Source organism: Galeopterus variegatus, unplaced genomic scaffold, assembly GCF_000696425.1.
Source record: "Galeopterus variegatus unplaced genomic scaffold, G_variegatus-3.0.2 Scaffold201, whole genome shotgun sequence".
Taxonomy (NCBI): Eukaryota; Metazoa; Chordata; class Mammalia; order Dermoptera; family Cynocephalidae; genus Galeopterus; species Galeopterus variegatus.
The window spans coordinates 36555-57046 of record NW_007726312.1 but is presented as its reverse complement, the minus strand read 5'-3'; the positions used below and the strand labels follow the sequence as shown (position 1 = coordinate 57046).

The 20492-nt window shown below is 51.2% G+C and overlaps 1 protein-coding gene across 1 annotated transcript in view; it reads right to left on the bottom strand.

The window, feature by feature from the left end:
- The window catches only part of MNT (MAX network transcriptional repressor), a 16161-nt gene extending 9166 nt beyond the window's left edge, over nt 1-6995 (bottom strand). The window contains exons 1-3 of the mRNA XM_008565715.1: nt 6825-6995; nt 751-1324; nt 146-187 (exon numbers count right to left, since the gene is read on the bottom strand). Of these exons, the coding sequence (XP_008563937.1) occupies nt 146-187; nt 751-1324; nt 6825-6897 (689 nt within the window). The 5' untranslated portion in view covers nt 6898-6995. The remainder of the gene's footprint in view (nt 1-145; nt 188-750; nt 1325-6824) is intronic.
- Nucleotides 6996-20492: the final 13497 nt, after the last annotated feature.

Genomic DNA, 20492 nt, shown 5'->3' with positions numbered 1-20492 from the left:
TGGGGAGAGGGAGCGAGCGCCCGTCAGCCAGCGCCGGGGTCGGGGGTGGGGGCGGGGAGGCCCAAGTGGAGCTGGGGGCCGAGGGCGGGGCGAGTCCCGGGAGCGGGCGGGGCGGGCCCAGAGTCACACACGCACGCACACACACCTGTTCTTCTCCAATTTGTTGTGGACTTCTCTGGTTCCGATCCTGAAACCCAGACAGACAGGAGGCTCAGGGAGGAGGACCCGATTAGGCGGCCTTCCTGACCCCCGCCGCCATCCCCCAAACGCCACAAACTTTTTGTCTCCAACATTCTCTCTCTATAAAAGCAGCAATGGAAGGGAGGTGTTCGCTCTGTGCCGTGTCACGTCCACCCTTGGAGGGTACATCTATGTTCATAATCCACAAGCCCCGCAACCCTCCATGCCACCTGTCCGACGGTGAGGACACAAGGGCTCCTGCCTGGGACTCAAGCAGCTGGTTAACCCCAGCCCTCACTCAGAGGCCCATACTCCAATACTCGGTCCAGAGGCCTGGAAATGCCATAAACCCCAGCCTTGGAGGGAGTCAGAGAACACAGAAGCCTGAGAACACCACAGGGCAACGGCCATTCATTCCCGGGATAGAGATGGGCACAGTGAGAATGTGTCCAAATACAGGAGGCGCTTCTGGGATGGGGAGGCAGGACATGCCTCTTGCACACGCAGCCCAGGTGGTGGACGGTTCTCCTCTCCAGCCCACCAGCCCCGACTCTGCCACACCTCACTCACCCCCCAGGCCTCTTCTTCTGTTCGCTGGATTTGACTTCTTCAGCTGGTGCCAACTTCAGGGTCCCAAGCGTGGGTGGGGGTGGTTGCTGGGGGGCCAGGTGAGGCTGGACTCCAGGGTGTGGTGCTATGGTCAGGATGGGCGTGGGTAGGGGCTGCAAAGGCTTGGGGCTGCCAGTGGGTGGAACGGTAGTCTTCGAGTCTGGCAGAAGTGGAGCAGGGGTGGGTACCTGCGGCCTTGTGGGCAGGGGGGCAGGCTCCTTAATGCTGAGTCCAGGGGTGCTGACCAGGGCCGGCTGACGAGGTGCCAGGGGCAGTGGCTGGGCTGCAGGGGGCAGTGGTGGGGCTGGGGGCAGTGGCTGAGGGGAGTTGGTCACTACAGGAATAGGAATGACAGTCAGTGGGGTGGGGGTGGCAAGTGGTGGTGGGGGTGCTGGTGGGGGTGCCGGTGGGGACAGAGGCAGAGGTGGTGCCTCGATGCGGGGCTCCTCTACCGGCAGGGCATGTGCCAGCCTAGCCAGGCTACTGGCCTTCTTCTGCTCCTGCTCCCGCTCCAAGCGAAGCCGCTCCTGCTCCTCTACGCAGAGAGAACACAAGGGGTGTCTCAGCGGGGCCGATGGTCCTGGGCCCCAGCTTCTCCTGTCCAACCCTCACCCAGCCTCTGCCCCTATCCCAATCAGTGCACAGGGACACCCCTGACCAGCCTGAGACCCCACAACTACCCCTCCACATCCAGCAAGGCACTGGGGTAATGGAAGGTGCTGGGGAAGATTGAGGGGGTAGGCAGGTGATGAACAAGAAGGGTCAGGAGTAACAGGGCCAAAGAGACCAGAGTCACAGATGAGGAGGGCAGAGGCCAGTCCACAAAAGACTTCACAGACCACCTTGGGAGAAAGGAGGGGGCGCCAACAGACCACAGCTTCTGTGGAAGGCCTTCAACAATATTTACCAAACACCTCCTAGAGGGCAGGCAGTACCTTCATTTCACAGATGAGATCAGTGAAGCTCAGAGAGGCAAAGTGATTAGTTGAGGGTCACACAGAAGCTCCTGACACCTGGTCGGAGGCCCTGTACTTACTGTGCCAACATATGCTCACTAGGTATCTTCTCACACTCACACCCGTTGGATCCTTACAAGACCCACATCACAGGCAGGGGAGGAACATCACCTTCACTTCACACATGAGGAATGGCCCTGACTACTGACTCCAAAGGCTAGGACCCAATGCCTGTTTTCTTTCTTTTTTTAAAAAAAGATGACCGGTAAGGGGATCTCAACCCTTGGCTTGGTGTTGTCAGCACCACGCTCAGCCAGTGAGCAAACCGGCCATCCCTATATAGGATCCGAACCCGCGGACTTGGTGTTATCAGCACCGCACTCTCCCGAGTGAGCCACGGGCTGGCCTCCCAATGCCTGTTTTCTTCAAGGACCATTCAATAAACCCACTTGCTTTCTCTCTGCTCCTTCCCGTGCTAGAACTCATTTCTCCCAACACCCCCCCTCCCCGTCCCCACCAGCAGCAGCAGCAGCACAAACTGAGCTCTTTAACGGGGTCCGGCAGAGCAATGGGCTCAGGCAACCTTCACCTCATCGGTTCAGCATCTCTGCTGAAAGCCCAGCAGGGATGTGATGCCTGCTCAGGAGCTGGCTGAGAACAGGGGAAGGGAAGAGGGCCCTTTCCTGATCCAGAGACCCCTCTCTATCATTCCAGTACCCCACCATGCCGGTTCCCCATCTACAGGGCTGGGCCAGGCCCTCCTGAGTGTATGCAGCCCCCAGGCGAGAGAGCAGGCTGGACAACCAGCCCTCTCCTGCCCTGGATTCACCACTTGCTGACTAACAGAGCTGACAGCACTGTTGGTGGACACGCCCCAAACACGCCACCCCACATGGGGTGGGGCTGGGGTACAAAACTGGCTAAGTCCCCTCTAGGGATTAGGGCAACAACCTCCCACTGTGTCTTACTGGCTCAGAGGCCCCAGAAAATCTGAGGCCTGGGTGGGATGGCGGGGTAGGGGGGCTTTGGCCAATCAGCAGCTTGAGTGTGAGCCAGGCCTGCTCCCAGCACCTCCCTCCTGCGGAGAGGAACAGACGAGGAGGAAGTAGAGGGGAAGTGTTCTGAGAGGGGAGCACTCAGTGGTTTCCCAGCAGCCAGAGTTCAGGAGTGGGCCTCTTCCATATCTCCCCAGCCCTTCACCAAGGGGAGGTGCAGGCTGGCTCCAAGGAGAGCAGGCCCTGCTCTCCCAAGCCTATGTTACAGACCCGGAGAAAACCAGCTCTCTGTGCTCCAGCTTCCCACAAACCACACCAGCCAAGAAGCCTGCTGAGTTCCAGCTACAGAACCCTTCTCAGGCCTGGCCTGGGACCCCCCAGGGTCATTCCCCATCTCAACCTACTCCCAAGACAAGACCCTCCAGCTCAGGACCCAACATAGCACCCAGCTCCATTCCTTTGACTGACCCAGGACCTAAGCTTTCACTGGCCTTGGGGCCACGCTCTACAGGCAGAAGGACAGACAGGGCCCCAAGTCCCAAGAACAGGTGCCCTGGGGACCCAGACTACAGACAAACCCCACATTCCCCACTTTTTTTTTTTTTTTTTAAAGATGACTGGGTCTTGACTTGGTGTTGTCAGCACCATGCTCACCCAGTGAGCTAACCGGCCATCCCTATGTGGGATCCGAACCCTTGGCCTTGGTGTTATCAGCACCGCACTCTCCCGAGTGAGCCACAGGGCCGGCCCATTCCCCACATTTTAAAGTAACTCCAAAGCTCACCAAGGATATGGCAACCTCCTTCTTTCCTCATTCCCAGAATCAGACAGGTACGACCCACAAGTGCCAGGAAGGAGCCCCGTGAATGGCAAAGTTCTATCACACCTGGACCAGCATAGTAACGCTTGACTGGTGGTGAAGAAGAGGGGGTGCCCCACGCCAGATCCGGCTCACCAAAGCTTCCTGCTCCCCCCTCCAGCTCTGACCCATCCCCCACCCAGCAGCGACCCTCTCCCTGTGCATTGGAAAGGGGGAGACAAACTGTTGAGCGCTGGGACCTCCCTCAGGAGCAATCTGTGTTTAGCCTCTTTAAAAGAAGGTGCTGCCCACAGGTACACTCTTTCACTCACATACATGCACATACATACTCCGGCACCCTCTCTAGACTCTATCCAGAGGCTGCCCCCAAAGAATTTAGCACGACCACTCTGGGGTGACCAAGAAGCTGAGGCTTCGCCCCCAATCAAGGGCACGACACTGTGGTCCCTTCAACCTTCTCAAGCTGTGGCCTCAGCATGCACAGGAATTCTTCCCTTCTACGTGCTAACAGGGAGCTAGAGGGGCCTCTGGACACTCCAGCCAGCTCCCTCCAATCAAGATAGAAGAGAGTTCCATCCAAGCCACCTCCGCAACTCCTAGAAATGACCAGGCCAGGCCCTCCTGCTAAGCACCAGAATGGCTTTGCCCTTTCCCTCTCTTCCCTCTCTCACACACTCACCTGCACGCACATCCTCAGGTTCATCATGTGGGCAAACTGCTGGTGTAGGTCAGGAGACCCACCATTGAGGTTGAAAGGGGGAATAGACAAGAGGACCCCTGTTCAGAGCTGACCATCAGGTAAATACCCCAAGAATGCAGTTCTGGTCAGCAGGTTCACGTGCCACCCCCTTCTCTCCCATTCTTCCTGCACCAGATCAAAGGACAGAAGCTCAGGAGGGAGAAGAAAATAAATTCTGGAGATTGAACTGCTGGGACTGGGTCTAGCCATCTGTACATTAGTTTTTGGAGTGGATCTGGCTTTCCTGCACCCACCCATCCCCGAAGACCCCCGACCCAGCACCAAGAAGCTCTGGCTGGGCAGCTTCTTAGGAGAGGACCTTTCCTGGGTTTCTTCACAGTGCTGCATAGATCTACCCCTTCTATCTAGCTGGTCAGCTCTGGGCTTACTTATTTGGGAAAGAGTGGGAAGAATGACAGTGGGACTCTTTCTCCCTTCCCCATGTGGCCGACCAGCCTGAAGGTAAGGAGAGGGTGAAGTGAGCGTTTTCTGGCGGCAATAGCTGGGTCGATCCTCATCACCTCTAGCACAGTGCCTGGTACACAGTGGGGACACAATAGGTGTTCTTGAATTTCATTGTGTTAATAGTGGCAGCAGGTGATTCAGTCTCTCCAAACCTTGTGCACTCTTCCCCTCCTCCCCCGCCCCCACCCCCCACCCCCCGCTACCGGACCCGCACGCAGGACATTCCCGGTCACCACCAACACTGTCCATTGCCTGACCCTGCTCTGGACCCCAAAAACAAGGGGGAGGGGTATTTGGGCGGATGTCTCAGCCGACCAGTTCTGCAAAACCCTAGTATCTGGGTCTCACATATCTCTAGTGACTCTTGACCTTGAGAGGCCAGTCGGCCCGACCCGAGTAAGCCGGCGAACCCGCAACTCCCCCGCCCCTTGCCCGCCGCCGCCGCGGCGGCACACGCTGCAGGCGCGCGCGCGCACACAACACACACTACTACCTCCTGCATGACTCATCATTGAAGCAACAATAGGCAGAGAGAAAGGAAAGGAGGGCGAAGCACTCTCTCCACCACAACCAGCCCTGCCGAGGGGTTCTGGGGCGGCAGGGAGGGCAAAGGAATCCCCGGGAACTGCACACACACCGTTCCAGGGCTGAGGCTCTCGCAGCAGTCTGGAAAACGGAGGTCTTTTCCCCCAGTCCCCATTTCTGCAGCACCCTGCAGCTAGGGACCACCAGCTAGGACGCATGGGGATAGGCAGCATGAAAATCCTCATCTCCTCCCTGTCGAAGGAACACCAAAGTTTGCCTCTTCTCAGCCAGGCTTATTCCAGTGTTGCCAGGGGTGTTGTCAAGAGGGCCTGGAGAGAACGTTTTGGGGGTCAGTGGGAAGATGTGAGCTCTAAATGTCTTGTCGCCCTGAGATTCTGAGGGTTTCCCTAGCCTCAGGTTCAAAACCAGGAGGTTTGGGGTTAGAACGGACAGGTGGACTCGGCTCCTCTTTCGCAGGGCAAAGGCTCTCTCCCTGGGAGCTGCCCAGAGGTCAGGGCTCGAGCTCCGGCCCAACCCGACGTAAGGCCCCTCGCCGGCCCCGCCCCCGGCCGATTGCGAGGCGAGGAGGAGGGGCCGGGCCGGGCCGTCCCCAGCGGGAGTGTCCCCGGTGCACGTGGTCGGGGGCGGGGCCCGGCCACGTCACCACCCGGTGTAACCAACGGGCTTGGAACGCAGGCACACGCAACATTCCAGCCGAGAGCGGGTTTGGAACGCGCAGACACGCCACATTCCACACCGGCTAAAGCGGGGCGCAGCGAGGGGTCCCGGGGGCTGTCCCCAGCGGCCCGCGGGCCATTTCTCAGACTCCCAATTAGCCCGGCTCTCACCCAAACCCCTGACGCGCGACCCAGCCCAGCTCTGGGAGGCGGGGTCAGGCGGGGCTGGCCAGGATCATAAGACACGCGATGTCATTTCATTCTGCAAAGGCCGCCTCCGCCCCAAGCGGCGTGTAGATCTGCCAGGAGCGCCCCCCGCACCCTCCCCACGGGGCTAGGGAAGCCGGAGAGCAGCTCGGCGTAGAGTAATTCTCACTCCCACTCCGTTACACACACGCCCACTCGTGTGCTCTACACACGCCCGTGCACACGTCCGTTCATTCGCTCTCCCCGAGGTTCACATCACACATCCCCCGTGCACACACGCACGCACACACGGGTCTGCCACCCCCAAGCAACATCATTCCTTACCCCAGCCCCCGACTCACACATCCTCACCGCCAGCAAGGATGCCGCTGGCCCACGCGAAAGGAGTCCCCCACAGAAAGTGCACGGGGGTGCCAGGTAGCTGAGGTGGCGCCCGCAGGCGCCGGGTCCCTCGCTGCGTTAATGAATTCATTAATTAATTCTACTGCCCACATCACGCCTCCCCGGGCGGCGACTCTTGCGGGGAGCCGTGCATTGCCCGGCTCGCGGGGGCTCGGAAGGGGGCCTGCCCGCGGTTTCGCGTGGGTTCGGGAACCGAGGTCACTCGCCTCCCCTTCCCCGGTGCCCCAGGGGCCCGGCCCGGCCGCTCACCACGTGCTCTCTGTTGTTGCTGCGCTTGCCATTCCAGGAAGCGGGCCGCCTCCAGTAGCGTCTCTATGCTCATCGCGTCGAGAGCTGCCGGGGACGCGCCGGGGCCGAGGCTGCGGCCCGCGAGCCAGGCACAGGTCAGGCTGGCGGGCAGGCAGGAGGGAGGGATCAGTTCCGGGGGGCGACAGGGCTGGGCAGCGCAGCGCACTCCGCAGGGAGGAACGGGGAGCAAAATCAATGTCTCCCCAAATATTTGCAAAAGATAAATTTGCAAATTTAAAAAAATTGGATGCAAAAAAAAAAGCGGCGCTGCCTCCCTCTTTCCTCTCCCTCTCTTCCTCCTTTCTAATGCCTCCCGCCCCGCGGCCCCCGGGAGTCCCGCCGACAAGAAAGGGCTTTGCAACAAGATGGCGAGGAGGCACCGACACACACAACAAGGGAAGGAGCCGCGCTGCCCCCGGCCGCCGCCCCCGCTACTACACCGGGGCCGCAGCCAAAGCCTGGACCGGAGCCCCCGCCCGCAGGGCCGCGGCGTCTGTCGGGTGGAGGGGCGGGGTCCTGCGCGGGCTGGCCCCGCCCACCACAGACGGCGCGCGCACACTTGGCCCGGGTGGGGGTGGGAGGAGATCGGGTCAGGTTTGCGCGCCCTATTTCCGCTTTCTCGCCATGCCCCGCCCCGACTGCAAGCCGCGAGTTGAGCAGGGACAGGGTGTTTGGGTCATTCACGGAGAAATCTGTCCTGCTGGAGGGAAGAATGAGTGGAAAATTCAAGACATCAGCTCATATACGGATATTCCAGGTCAGGGAAACCTTAAGATAACAGGGACTGGCCTGACTCCTGGGCTTCCGTTCCCCACCCACACGCGACCTAAATCCCGCAACCACCCGGCTGTCGCAATTCCCCCGGGACCCGCCCCTGGGCGGAGCTGACAGCAGGAGACTGCTGGAGGAATAGCGGAGGAAGCGGAGTGGCGATCCGGCTCCGCGTTTTTCCTCCGTTCCTCCCCCCGCAGTGCGTTAGCATCCTATTAGGCGATGTCATCGGGCCGCGGGCCAATGGGCGGGCAGGACAACACGGCATGGAGCAGCTCCACATGGACACCCCGCGCCGCCAGCCTTCTGTTTAAAGGGCCAGTGCCTGCGGGGTTACATTCGCGGGTGCGGACGGGGACCGCTGGGTGAACGTAGGGTGGGAGCCCTAAAGGGGAATCCCGTAGTCGTGCCCTGGCCTAGCCTTTACTATTCATATCTCTCCATTTAAAACCAAATGTGTCTCTTTCCTTCCCCTAAACTCGTCTTTGTCCACGCGTGTCTGATCTGGGTGGAGACTCCGACTGTGCCAGCCCAGAGGCCATCCTTTGCTCTGGGGCCGGGGCGGGGGGCGGCTAAAGCGAAGAGTCCACAACCCAGGCCAAGGGGCGTGGCCAAAATCAGGAACCACAACGTGGAGGGCGGAAGCCAGGCGCTCCCAGCGGCGGGGCGACAGAGGCCACGGGCGGGGCCGCTGTTTCTGGCTTTAACCGCGCTCCCGCTAGGGCGGGGAGCCCGCGCTGGCGCGCCTGCTCGCCTCTTGCTGGCGCTGGTCTTTAGGGGCGCCCTGGGTACAATCAGAAAGTTAGATGTTTGAGGCCAGCTTGCCCAAATCCCCTCACTTCACAGATAAGCAAACTGAGGCCCAGAGATGGGAAGGGACTTGTCTAAAGTCATTCAGTATTCCAACTGCTCCTTGCCCCGTAGGGAGGAGAATTTGTCCCCACAGAGGGCTCTGAAGGCAGTTCTGGGGCAGGGCACCTAATTTTATAAAAGACAGGGAGGAAAGGAATATCAAACTCCCAGCAGGGGAAGGAGTCTGACCACTTAACACATTGTGATTGGGGCAATAAAAATCTCCTCCACCTGAAACCCAACCCTGCAGTTCTTTGGTGGAGGCCACACAAACCCCACTGGTTCAGTCGATAGTGACAGACACAGGCCGGCTGGAAGCGTATTTGGGACACCCTGTAGGATGTCCACTTCTGTCTAATGCTAGGTGTAGGACCTCTCAGTATTGGCTCCAGACTTAGGATCCCAAAGCCTGGGCTTCACCACACAAAGCCAGAAAGCAAACCATTTTGAGGATGGCTGAGAGGCAGCCCCCCACCCCATCCATGCTGTGCCTTCCGAGGGGTATGTTGCTATTTCAGGGACTAGCTGGAGGAGAGCTAGGAGCACAGAATGCTAGTACAAGTGAAGGCTTGGTGTCTTTACTCCTTTCCTTTGAGGGCATCACAGTGCATTCCAGGGAAAGAAAACCTGCGCAGAAGATCCTGGAAACCAAGAACCTCATGAACAGGAGGAAGGGGGCTGTTTGGCAGCCTCAGTCTACAAGGGGCTCTGGTCTTGGCGCACTTAATGCCCCAGTATCTGCGGCTGAGCATGGAGAGGTCGTTACACACACATGTCCAGATGCCTTTGCTTCTGATGAAGCTGGAGCCAAGGGGCATTAGAGCGCCACAGCCCGATTCCTCACCATGGTAGGGCTAGATCTGTGCTGGCCCTGACATTGCTTCCTTTAAGCTGTCGGCCACCTGCTACCAGTGTGGTTGGGCCTTGCCCACTCTGCACAACTAGAGAAAAGGGGAAATTTATTTATTTTTTTAAAAGATGACCGGTAACGGGATCTTAACCCTTGACTTGGTGTTGTCAGCACCATGCTCTCCCATGTGAGCAAACCAGCCATCCCTATACGGGATCCGAACCCGTGGCCTTGGTGTTAGCACCACACTCTCCCGAGTGAGCCACGGGCTGGCCTGAGAAAATGGGAAATTTAAAGGAAATATAGAGGAAGTGGTGGTGAGGGGACCCTAAACAGTATACATAATAGTGACCTGAGATAATGCTGTTGACCAGGTTCTCATTTTGTCTGGGGTCAACACTGTAGCATACTGCTCAGAGACCTACATCCAGCGTAACTTTCTGCCTTCCTCAGGTGTTCATGGCACTCACACAACTTCTAGAGGCTGAGGCTGCAGTCCAAGTTTTCTTACTCCTCTTGTCAGAGATCAGCTCTATACCATAAGTAGGCACCTCTTTGAATAGCAGTATTCTGAAGACACCTTTTCCTTCAGGGATGGGGAGGCAGGAGATAAAATTGGGGTGAACAGACTTGAATGCCAGCCTCACTGTTACACCCAATACCCCATCTGCTCCAGAGCTTAGTGGAGATGCTTGCTATTTAAAACAAACAGCCTTACTGGCTTCACATGATCATCTGTTTATTTGGGTCATACGGGGACAGCAGCCAGGGGATGTTAGGCAAAAGCAAGGGTTTAGAAAGGAGGCTTTTTCTGTGCCAGCTGCTTCCTATAGGAGACTGAAAATGGCCAAAGAGAATTTCTTATCAACCAAGGTTTCCCCAGTTGGAGAATGGACAGTGAGGGTGGGAGGTACCTACAAAGGGGGTGAGGGGAAGCATAAAAGGAGAGGGGAATGAATAGGAGGCCTGTTGAGCATTTTAGCCCCTGTTTTCCGTTCCAAGGGGGTGGAGCCAGGGTAGAAGCCAGCAATTGTATTCACTCAGGGAAAGAGAAAAGTCTTTTTGATGTTTCAGCAGAAAGGTTGGCAGATTGGGGGAATGATCCAAAGGCCAGCCATCTCCAAAAAGTTGTTCCTAGTTTCTTTATGGATTCTAGGTGCTTAGTAACTTTGGAGCAGAACAGCCTGGGTCATCCATCATTGTGCACTTTCTCATGAGAGGATTTCTATTTTCAGTCTTCCTTCTCAAGTCTTGTGCCCCCCAATGCCCAGTTCAAATCCTATTATGTCCCCCCATATTTTAATATGCTGAGCCAGAGACATTCCCTTAGTGAGACTGTCTTCCTATTCCTCCACCACTCACCCCAACAAAGTATTATACATACAACTCCAAGAGTTATGAAAATCAGCTCCCTGACTCCTACAAAACTGACGTAATGAGATGGAAGAAAAGGGTTATGAAGCCCAAAGTACAGATATTCACAGTAGATCCAGATGTCCTAATCTGTCAGGCCTGACTTCTCATCTTTTGCAAGTGTTTTTAGGGAGCTTGTCACCTATCATAATTCATTAGCTGTGGGGTGAACAGGAAGGGACAGAAAACTAGACACTCAGGGACATGTCAGACAACATTCATTCAACAAATATTTACTGTGTGCCTAAATGGGCCAGGCACTGGGCTAGGTATCCTTGTAGCCAAGGCCAGGTGACCTTTGGTAAGCCAGAGTGTGGTAAAAGGCCACAGAGCAGAATTCAACTCCACAGTAATCCTTGGAGAACATTAGTTTTGCTCTCTACCACCACACTGGATGCAGTTCAAGAGATAATGTGACTACGTGAAGCTCCTAAGTGTACTGATATACTCATTTTAGAAGTTGAGGTTCCCAGAGACTATTTTTCTAGGAAGAGATAAAAAGAAATTAAGTGGATTTAAGGCTGGGCAACTCAATCTGATTCCTGACAAGCCCAGTCTGACTGATGAGCAGGATTTTGAATTACTTTGACAGAGGTGTACCATACAAGGTACCCATTTAATCATCAGTAAGTGGGCTCCCCAGAGCCAGAAGTTTCTACAGATGTCTTCACCTACCTTGTGCATCCCCAGTGATTTGTCACAGGACCTCTCCTGAATCCACAAAACAGGGACAATCAAGTTTCACCTTCCCATTCATGTACTTTCTCTTCTTCATTGCCTCACACGATTCACAGCTGGAAGAGTTAAGATCATCCTGTCTGACCTCCTAAGAGTTGTCTTACCTAAGGCCACACAGCTGCCAGGTGTCAGCTGGGTTGAGAAACAGCCTGGTCCTCTCCTTTGACTGTCTGGGCCAGCCCAGCCTGGGGAAGTACTCTCAGTGCAGGGTCTAGAGTCCCCAAGAGCCTCACAGAAATGGGTGAAGATGGGGAAAGAACTCCCCTGCTGGTTAAAGACAGGAATAACCACTAACTTGGCTTAGTAGTACCCAACAAACAAGCTTAGCAGATGAGTGGGAAGGCAAGGAAAGAGAATCAGACCTCGGATCTAGGAGTCCTCAGAGGACACTGTTCTGCCTCAGGCCACTCTGGGGAATTGACAGCTTCTAACTGGGCCTGGGTGGGCAGCCCTTCCTCATTGGAGCAGGCCTGAAAAGGTGACTGGGGAAAAGGGGCAGATTTTTATCCAGGCCACCACCTTGGGTGTGGACACTGAGTAATAAGGAAAGATGCAGCTAGAAGCACAAGAGGAGGAGCCATGTACCGGGAGCTTTTCTGAGAAACTGGAGAGATGAGCCAAGCTGTGTAGTGAGAGAGGTGGGGGCTGTGGATGACAGTGGGTCACAAACTTGGGTAGGAGGAAGCTGAACAAGCAGAAAGGCACAAGGGGAAGGATGAGGACTTCACTTATTCCTCTGAAAAAAACAAGCGGTGGCTTTATGAGAGAGAATTAATTCAGGTCAAGGGAGTGAGACCAGGCAGCAGTTATGAGTAAAGAAGGTGGAGTCTTGCCATGTGAATCAAGAGCCAGCTGGACCCTGCAGGGTGGGGGATGTGGGTGACAGGGAAGGCCCCTCCCACGGCAGAGGGTCTGGATGCAATCAGTGTCCCACGGAATAAACTAAGGTCTACTGTCCCAGCAACCCACGTGCACACCAAAAAGCAAGGCTGTAGGATCAAGGATCCAAAACCCAAGAGACTGTCTATGCTGAAAACCGATGCCCTCTCAAAAGAGTAGTCAAGGCCCAGAGCAGTGGCCTGTCACTGGCTGGACCAGCTAGAGCAGATCCCATCAATCCAGGGGCTCAGCTCCACACACACCTCCAGATCTCTTACTGAGGCCCTAGGGCCCACTGGGAGAATCTAAACTAAGCAGTAGTGGGGACACTCTTCAGAGCCTGGTAGCCGCATACCAGCCTGTGCCTCTCTTCTCACATACCCCTGTCCCCCAGCCTGCTCTAGTAGTCCCTGTCCTCACGAGGGACACCTCAGATGGGAGAGCTAGAGCTTACCAGCCATCTGTCTGAAGAGTTACTCTGTGATAATGCTGAACCATTTGTTAAAAACAGTTAGGTCCTTCCTTAAACCTCACACCATATACCAACATAAATTCAAGTGCAAATGTAAAAAAATAAAACCCAAATAGCCATAATAAAATACAGGCAAAGACTGTTCTGCTCTATGATGGTGAAGTTTTCTACCCATAAAGGCAAACAAAGAAAATATAAAGGCACAGTGTGATAGAAGTGATTACCTCTAAAAGCTCCTAATTTAAAAATAAAACAAAATCTTCATTAAAAAAAGGGAAAAGGCAAACAACAAAATAGAGGGAAGTTTTGGCAAGATGTGTCCTTGCAATTCAATGAGAAAAAGAATACTCAGAAAACTGAATACAACATAAATTTAAAATTTATAAAACATAACTATAGGAAATAATATATAATATATATGTATAAATACTGAAGATGTTTGACCTTGCCAACACCATAATAAAATTCAAACAATGATATCATTTCTTGCCTATCAATTAATAAAGAATTTCTAAAAATTAGCCTCCTAGTGCTATCAAAGGTGTGGTAAAAACAGGCACTCATGGAAATGTAAACTAGCACAACCTTTTTAGTGAGCAAATTGGCAATATACAGGATGAGCCTTTAGGAGAGTCATATCCTCTGCCTCAGTAATTCTTACACCAATTTATCCTAAAACAATAAGAAAAAATGCATGAAGATTTTTTATACAAAGATATTCACCAGGGCATTATTTACAATAGTGAAAACCAGAAAATCTGCATTTCCAGCTAGGAACAACTCGCTTAGTGAAGCAACGCTCACAATCCGTTAACAGCCTGTGAAGAACAGAGGGTTGTTAATACACCAAAATATTAACAGTGTTGTCTTTGGGCAGTGTGATCACTGGTAATTTTTATTTGCACAAGTTTTCTAAACCATGTATTAGTTTTATAATCAGAAAAAAGTTATCACATTATACAGCTAAATGAAAGACTGTACAACAGTAATGGACCAAATGATCCCACATTTGCTGTTTAAAAAATATATATGCAGGGCCGACCCCGTGGCTCACTCAGGAGAGTGCAGCGCTGGGAGCGCAGCGGCGCTAGGAGCGCCGAGGCCGTGGGTTCAGATCCTATATAGGGATGGCCGGTGCGCTCACTGGCTGAGCGTGGTGCGGGTGACACCAAGCCAAGGTTTACGATCCCCTTACCGGACATACACACACACACATGCGCGCGCGCACGCACGCATATAAAAATACTAAGATAGACAACAAAAAGTAAAATAATTTCATTGAGAAGTGGAATTGTAGGTTTTTTTAATAATGAAAATACATTACTTTTGTAAAATGAAATCGTTAAAGGGGATGGCCCTCCTGTTCTTTCACATCTTGTACCTCTTGATCTCAACTAACTCGACTCGTGTCTGTGGGTGTATTTCCCATCTAGTCTTTTTTCTGAAAGCTCCCATTTCACCCCTCAAAGCAGGTTTCTTCATCTTGGTCCTCCCCTAAAATATCTAAGTCTACTCTTTTTGCTGCTTTACTTTGAAGCTCCCCAGAAATCACTGAGGCTATTCCTGTAGTCCAGTGTGCTGTGAGCAACCCCAGTAAGGCAGCAGCCCTAGGGAGAGAGACGTTGGGCTGAACTGGGGAGAGATTTCTAAGGTGGAATTGATAGCATTTAGTGGAAGACTTTAGTCCTGGTTGGTAAAGGAGAGGAAAAAGCAGAGATTTCTAATCTGGACTGCTGGGTGGATGATGATCAAGAATACAGAAGCAGGGGCAGGTAGTAAGCTGAATTTGAGACACGGCCACGGTCCTAGGTGGTTAGGCATGTGGGTGTTACAAGTTAAGGAAAGGTCTGGATTTGAACACAGTGAATGAGTAGGAGCTGAAGTCATAGGAGTGGATGAGATCAGCCAGTGGGAGAAAAGAGCAAACAAGGCCCTTGGACAGAATCCTTGCAATTCTCCCTTTGAGAGGTGGAAAGAGCCCTAAAGCAGGAGGCAGGCGGCACTAGACTCCGGCAGCCGCAGCGAATGTGTGAGGAGCGTGGAGGCAGCAAATGCACAGCAAGTTCTACCACCTGGTGGTAGAGGTCACAGGCTCACAAAGGGACAGTTCACCGCGCTTCTTATAAAATAGCGAGTTAGTTGTCAGGATTCACAATTTAGTAAATTTCTCATAAGTCTGGATTTCTGGATTGCCTCAAAACATCAGAAGACTGAACAACACTGAGCACGTGCGTTGTGCGTTGTTAGCAGAGCAGTCACCAGTAGGAGTTGAATAAAAGCTCTTCCCTTTTAGTTAAGGCACGAGCTCTTCCCCTTCTTCCCTGGCCCCCGGGGTAGATGCTGTTTCCCTCTGTGAATGAAAAGCCCTTCTCTGTGCTGGTCCAGAGCTCAGAGAAATACCAGCCAGAGTTTGGTCCTTATGGCCCCATAGTATACCCACAATCAGCCCTAGAGGCACGAATCCTGGGACAAACGTCTTAAGTAGGGATCCTGTGTTAGACCAGACTGGGACTCCCCTTCTCCCAGCAAGAGACATCAAGCCTCCAAATGGCAAATCTATGAGAGCAGGCCCCCGCCTCACCTTCTGTCCCAGGAGGGGGTCCCACTCGGCAGTGCTATCTGGGTCACCTTCTCCGTTTGGACAGCAGCAGCACAAGCTGTTATTTCCCTGGGGGCTGACTGGTGCTGGAACCAGCCAAGTCCCCCAGCTGGAAATTTCCTGGCTCTAGTTTCTAGATTCCAGGACCACATTCCCTGACTGGGCCCTCCAGATGGCAGGCAGCCTTTGCTTTTCCCCATAGTTACACTAGTTCACACACCCTACCTGGGGAAGAGGACTCACTGTTTTTTCTGACAACTGCTACCTTCTCCAGCAAGCTCATAAGCACATCAGGTTGTGTTGTTCTGTAAGTGAAATATTTGGAGCTGCCTTATTAAAAAAAAAAAAAATTAAACTTCTCTTTCATTATTATACAATTATGTATTGTAAAGAGTCATTACCTAATTATGTTATTTCACATTGATTCTGATCCAACATGTGCTTTCAGTAGACATTTTATTTTGTTTTCACTAGCTACTTAATTGTCTGCACTACTGCCAAATACAAAATTCTGTGAAGATTTGGTAGCATAAATTAAGAACTAATTATAAGTAATTTAACTTACTAAATCTCATTGATCATAGGCTGGAAAATAATATTACCTTAAAGTGCTAACTTGTGAAGTTGGGCAAGAGATGCCTTTCCTCTCTTCCCTGTGTCATCTAATTGAAGTCTCCTTCCCTAGAGGTGAGTCAAATGAGCCTGAAAGTACATTTCCATCCTAAGTGAAGCAATGTCACAGAATTTTGAGTTTTGGCATAAAATCCAAGTCTCGGCTTCTTGGACCTGGGTTCAAATCCCATTCCTATGACTTAGCTCTGTGAATAACCTTAGGGCAAGTCCTTAAGCTCCCTGAGCTTCCATTTCCTTCAGCTATCACACACAGAGAGCACACCACCTTACAGTTACTAAACAAGACCATCTATGTAGAAGATGGACACTATATTGGTTCCTGTTCTTCCCTCGACCATGGAAGTTGCAGCTTTGCTCTTGGCCAAAAGGTGGTTCTCTACATCTGCAGTATTTATACACATAACATCTCAGCCTTTTCTTTCCAGTCCACTGGTAGAAGATTTTCTGACCAGAACTGGAAAACTCAAGAAGACTAAAGAGACCTGAGCATGTTGAGAAGCCTGCTCTTTGCTGATGCAGTCTTCTGGTGATTGAGTCCCTCTCTCACTTAAATACAACTCTGTGAAGCAAGAATTCCTCATCTTTTACATGAGGAAGCTAAGGCTTAGTAAAACTACAGACGGAATGGGACTGCAACATAAACCCAGGTCTCATCAACTGTGAAGTCTGTGCTCTTTCCTGTTTTTCACTCCCCTAGGGTGGTTAGAAAAGTGTCTTATTTCTGCTCTATACCTTCTTCTCCCAGTTCCCTTGCTCACAATAAGCACCCATGATCCTCCACTTCCCTGAGTAGAGCCTAGAGTCCCTCATGCTTCTGCTTGGATTGAGAAAGGTGGATGGGCTACACCTCAGAGGGCATTCGGAGGTGCAAGGTCTTCACTCAGTCACAACATAGTTCCCTGGAGTAAAAGCATAACCTCCAAAAGGCAGCATTAGCTGTTCCAAAAGGGAGCATTAGCTGTTCCAACCAGCAATTAAAAAAATAAACTGCTGTTTTAGACATTTGGATGAATCACAGCAGAGGATCTGAATGTCTTTACAGAGCAGAGCAGGAACTCTCTGGTATGTATGCAAGGCCCTGTTGCTAGTGGGGTGAGCCCTGTGCAGAGCTCTGTAATACTGCACTGGCACTCGCACCAAGAGGTATGTACTTGAGACTATTAGAAAGGTTCAAGATCATCAATGACCTGCTCCAGGCGGCAGACACCAATCCATTCTACTTAGCCTCTTTTGAGAATTTCACTGAGGTTAGTGCCCATTCAGCAAACCAAATCTCCTGAGCATCAACTTCCCTAAAAATGATGTGGTCACATCCCTTTCCTTGGGGCACCCTCTGGAGGGCTGTAAAACTACTACTTTAAGATTTTCCTTTTCTAGAGGGTTCCTGACTTAGTTTTCCAAACTAGACCTTCTTCCTACTAATGTGCAGATCTGCTGGTTGGTTATCCACAACAACTGATCCTGTGCCATAAAAATAAGGGTAGATGGAATTTCTCCTTGAGCCCACACAAGCCCAGGGGCTAGTAATATACATGCTCCACACAGAAACACCTCTTGTAAGAAACAAGGCCCAGCTAACCTATATAAATATTCCACACAGAACCCTCATCAACTTTTGATATCAACAACACATCACATGCATGTTAGCCAACCAGATAAACCTAAAACAAGAATCAACAAAAGAACATTGAAAACAGGGGTCTTCATTTCTGAAGGAATACAGTTTCTTTCTCTGAGCTCTCTATATTACTCTTATTGGAACATAAAGCTTTTGTAAAGTTACTGTTTTAAGATTATTAAACATCTCCCCTCCAGTATCCCCATTAACTAGGTACCAACAAAAAGCTGATTCAAAGGACTGGTCCAACTTGAATATATTCTAAAGTAAAATGACAGATGAAAAGAAAAGTCAACTAGGACCATAAAAACAAAACAAAACAAAACAAAACAGTTGAATGGGATTATGTCAGATAAAAAGACCATGAGAAGTATTTTTTTCTTCTTTCTACTTTTATTTTTCAAATTTTATTTATGTGAAAATGTATTTCTTTACATAAAAATACTTATCTGGATAGCACTGGATGTTTCAAGAAAATACCACGGACACAATTTTATCCATTTCCACAGTGAAGTTAAGCCACTTGATAAAAAGGTCAACAGTGCCCCCGTGTGGCTACAGAGGGCAATGCTGTGGTTTAAGCAAGATGGAGGGGCTCCCACAGCTAGTCAAGAATTCATTAACTCCCTTCTTTAAAAGGCCCCCAAATTTCCACAGGCTTTTGCATCTTTTCCACACCTGCAGTTTTAATACTCCTGGTCAGACCAAAAGCTGGTGTGCTCACATGGTAAGCTTTGACTGCCATCAAAAGAAGAGAGGTTTCATGTTTCTAAAAACACATACTAAAGAAATCAACATGGGCCGACCCCATGGTGCACTTGGGAGAGTGCGGCGCTGGGAGCGCAGCGACGCTCCCACAGTGGGTTCGGATCCTATATAGGAATGGCCGGTGCGCTCACTGGCTGAGCGCGGGGGGGGCGACACCACGCCAAGGGTTGCGGTCCCCTTACTGGTCACGAAAAAGACAAAAAAAAAAAAAAAGAAATCAACATGGGCCGACCCCATGGTGCACTTGGGAGAGTGCGGCGCTGGGAGCGCAGCGACGCTCCCACAGCGGGTTCGGATCCTATATAGGAATGGCCGGTGCGCTCACTGGCTGAGCGCGGGGGGGGCGACACCACGCCAAGGGTTGCGATCCCCTTACTGGTCACGAAAAAGACAAAAAAAAAAAAAAAAAGAAATCAACATGAACCCCTAAGATCAGCTGAGACTCCACCACAGAGCTGCCAACACTGTAGGAGGACTGGCAGCAAAACCCTGGTGTGGGAACAGTGGGGCAAGGATGTGGAGTGAAGGAACTAAACTGATGGAATCAAAGCAGATTGCAAAGAACAAAAGCAGCTTCAGTTCGCCTCAGAAAATTCTGTTCCCATTTTACTTATCAAGAGATCAGAAGCCAATTCCAGGGATGGATCAGAATAGAATTTAAGAATACCACAAAGATTTAATTTCACACCAATCCACCAACAAGAAGTTGACTTCCAGACACTTAAGGAGAGTATCACTCAACATTATGAAACGTGGGTCAATAACCTATTTAACAAGAAAAGTTCCTTTCTGTCCTATAGCAGAGGTATATGCTATCATACACCACACAATTATAAAACATATGTATAACCAAAACAATTTTTAGATGTCCCTTTAAAATGTTTTCAATGTTCCCTCATTAGACAGTTGAAGAAAGAAACCATTCTTCCCAGAAAAGGAAATGAAGACATCCAAGCGCAAAGAAGGCACTCACAGCTTCGGTGCTTCCAAGACTGCGGGAGCCTCTTCTGCTCCTCTGCATGAAAGGAAAAAAAAGACTGGAAGCCTCCCTTATCACATATTTTTTTAACTCTATGACCATTAACTTAACACCTAGAACACCTCCTCCGTGACACCAATCCTTAAACTGGGGACTGAAACACACAGACACACCTTTTGTGCCTCCAGTTACAGAGTATTCTCTGGGATTCCCTAAGAACTAGACTTAAATAAAGGCCAATACTTTGCCTGAAAGACATTTTGGACAGGCAAGGAGTGTAAATAAATACAGCACTTTTATAACATGGAAAAATACTTACAAGACTGTAAATGAAAAAATGCATAATATGAAACTGAATACAGAGCATGGGTACAACCAAAGTTAAACCCACACCCTCACCCCAACCACAGAAAGACAGACCAGAAGGAAACACACAAACACTAACAGTGTTGTGTCAGAGAAGGTGGAGATTAGGGGGATTTTGCTGTCATTTCCAACTTTCATTTTTTCCACCTCTTCTTTAATGAGCAGGTGCTACTCTTTCATAACGAACTTAACAAGCAAACAATAAATACTTACTACTTAATTGAATGAATAGTTGCCACTTAACTCATTTATCCTAAAATTATATCAAGGAAACTATGTTTACCTCCTGCATATGATTCAAATGTGCTATTCATCAGAGGTAAGCACAGTGGGATGGTGTGGACCAGAACAGCAGAAAGTTACTAGGCCAGGGGAATCCAAGGCCTTGGCGTGGATCTTGGCTGTGTGACCCTGGGCACTGGTTTCTTCATCCTGTCAACTGAATGGTGGACTAGAATAGTACTTCTTAATTCTGAGTGGATTACTGACCCCTCTTCTCTCTCCATCATGGGCCCTCTTCCCAGGAAAAAAACAAAAAGAAAAACACATATGCTCACAGAGCTTTTAGAAATAATTTCAGGAGGTTTATGGATTCTCCAGAGGTACAGGGACTACGTTAAGAACACTAGTTAAGGGGGCCGGCCCGTGGCTCACTCGGGAGAGTGCGGTGCTGATAACACCAAGGCCGCGG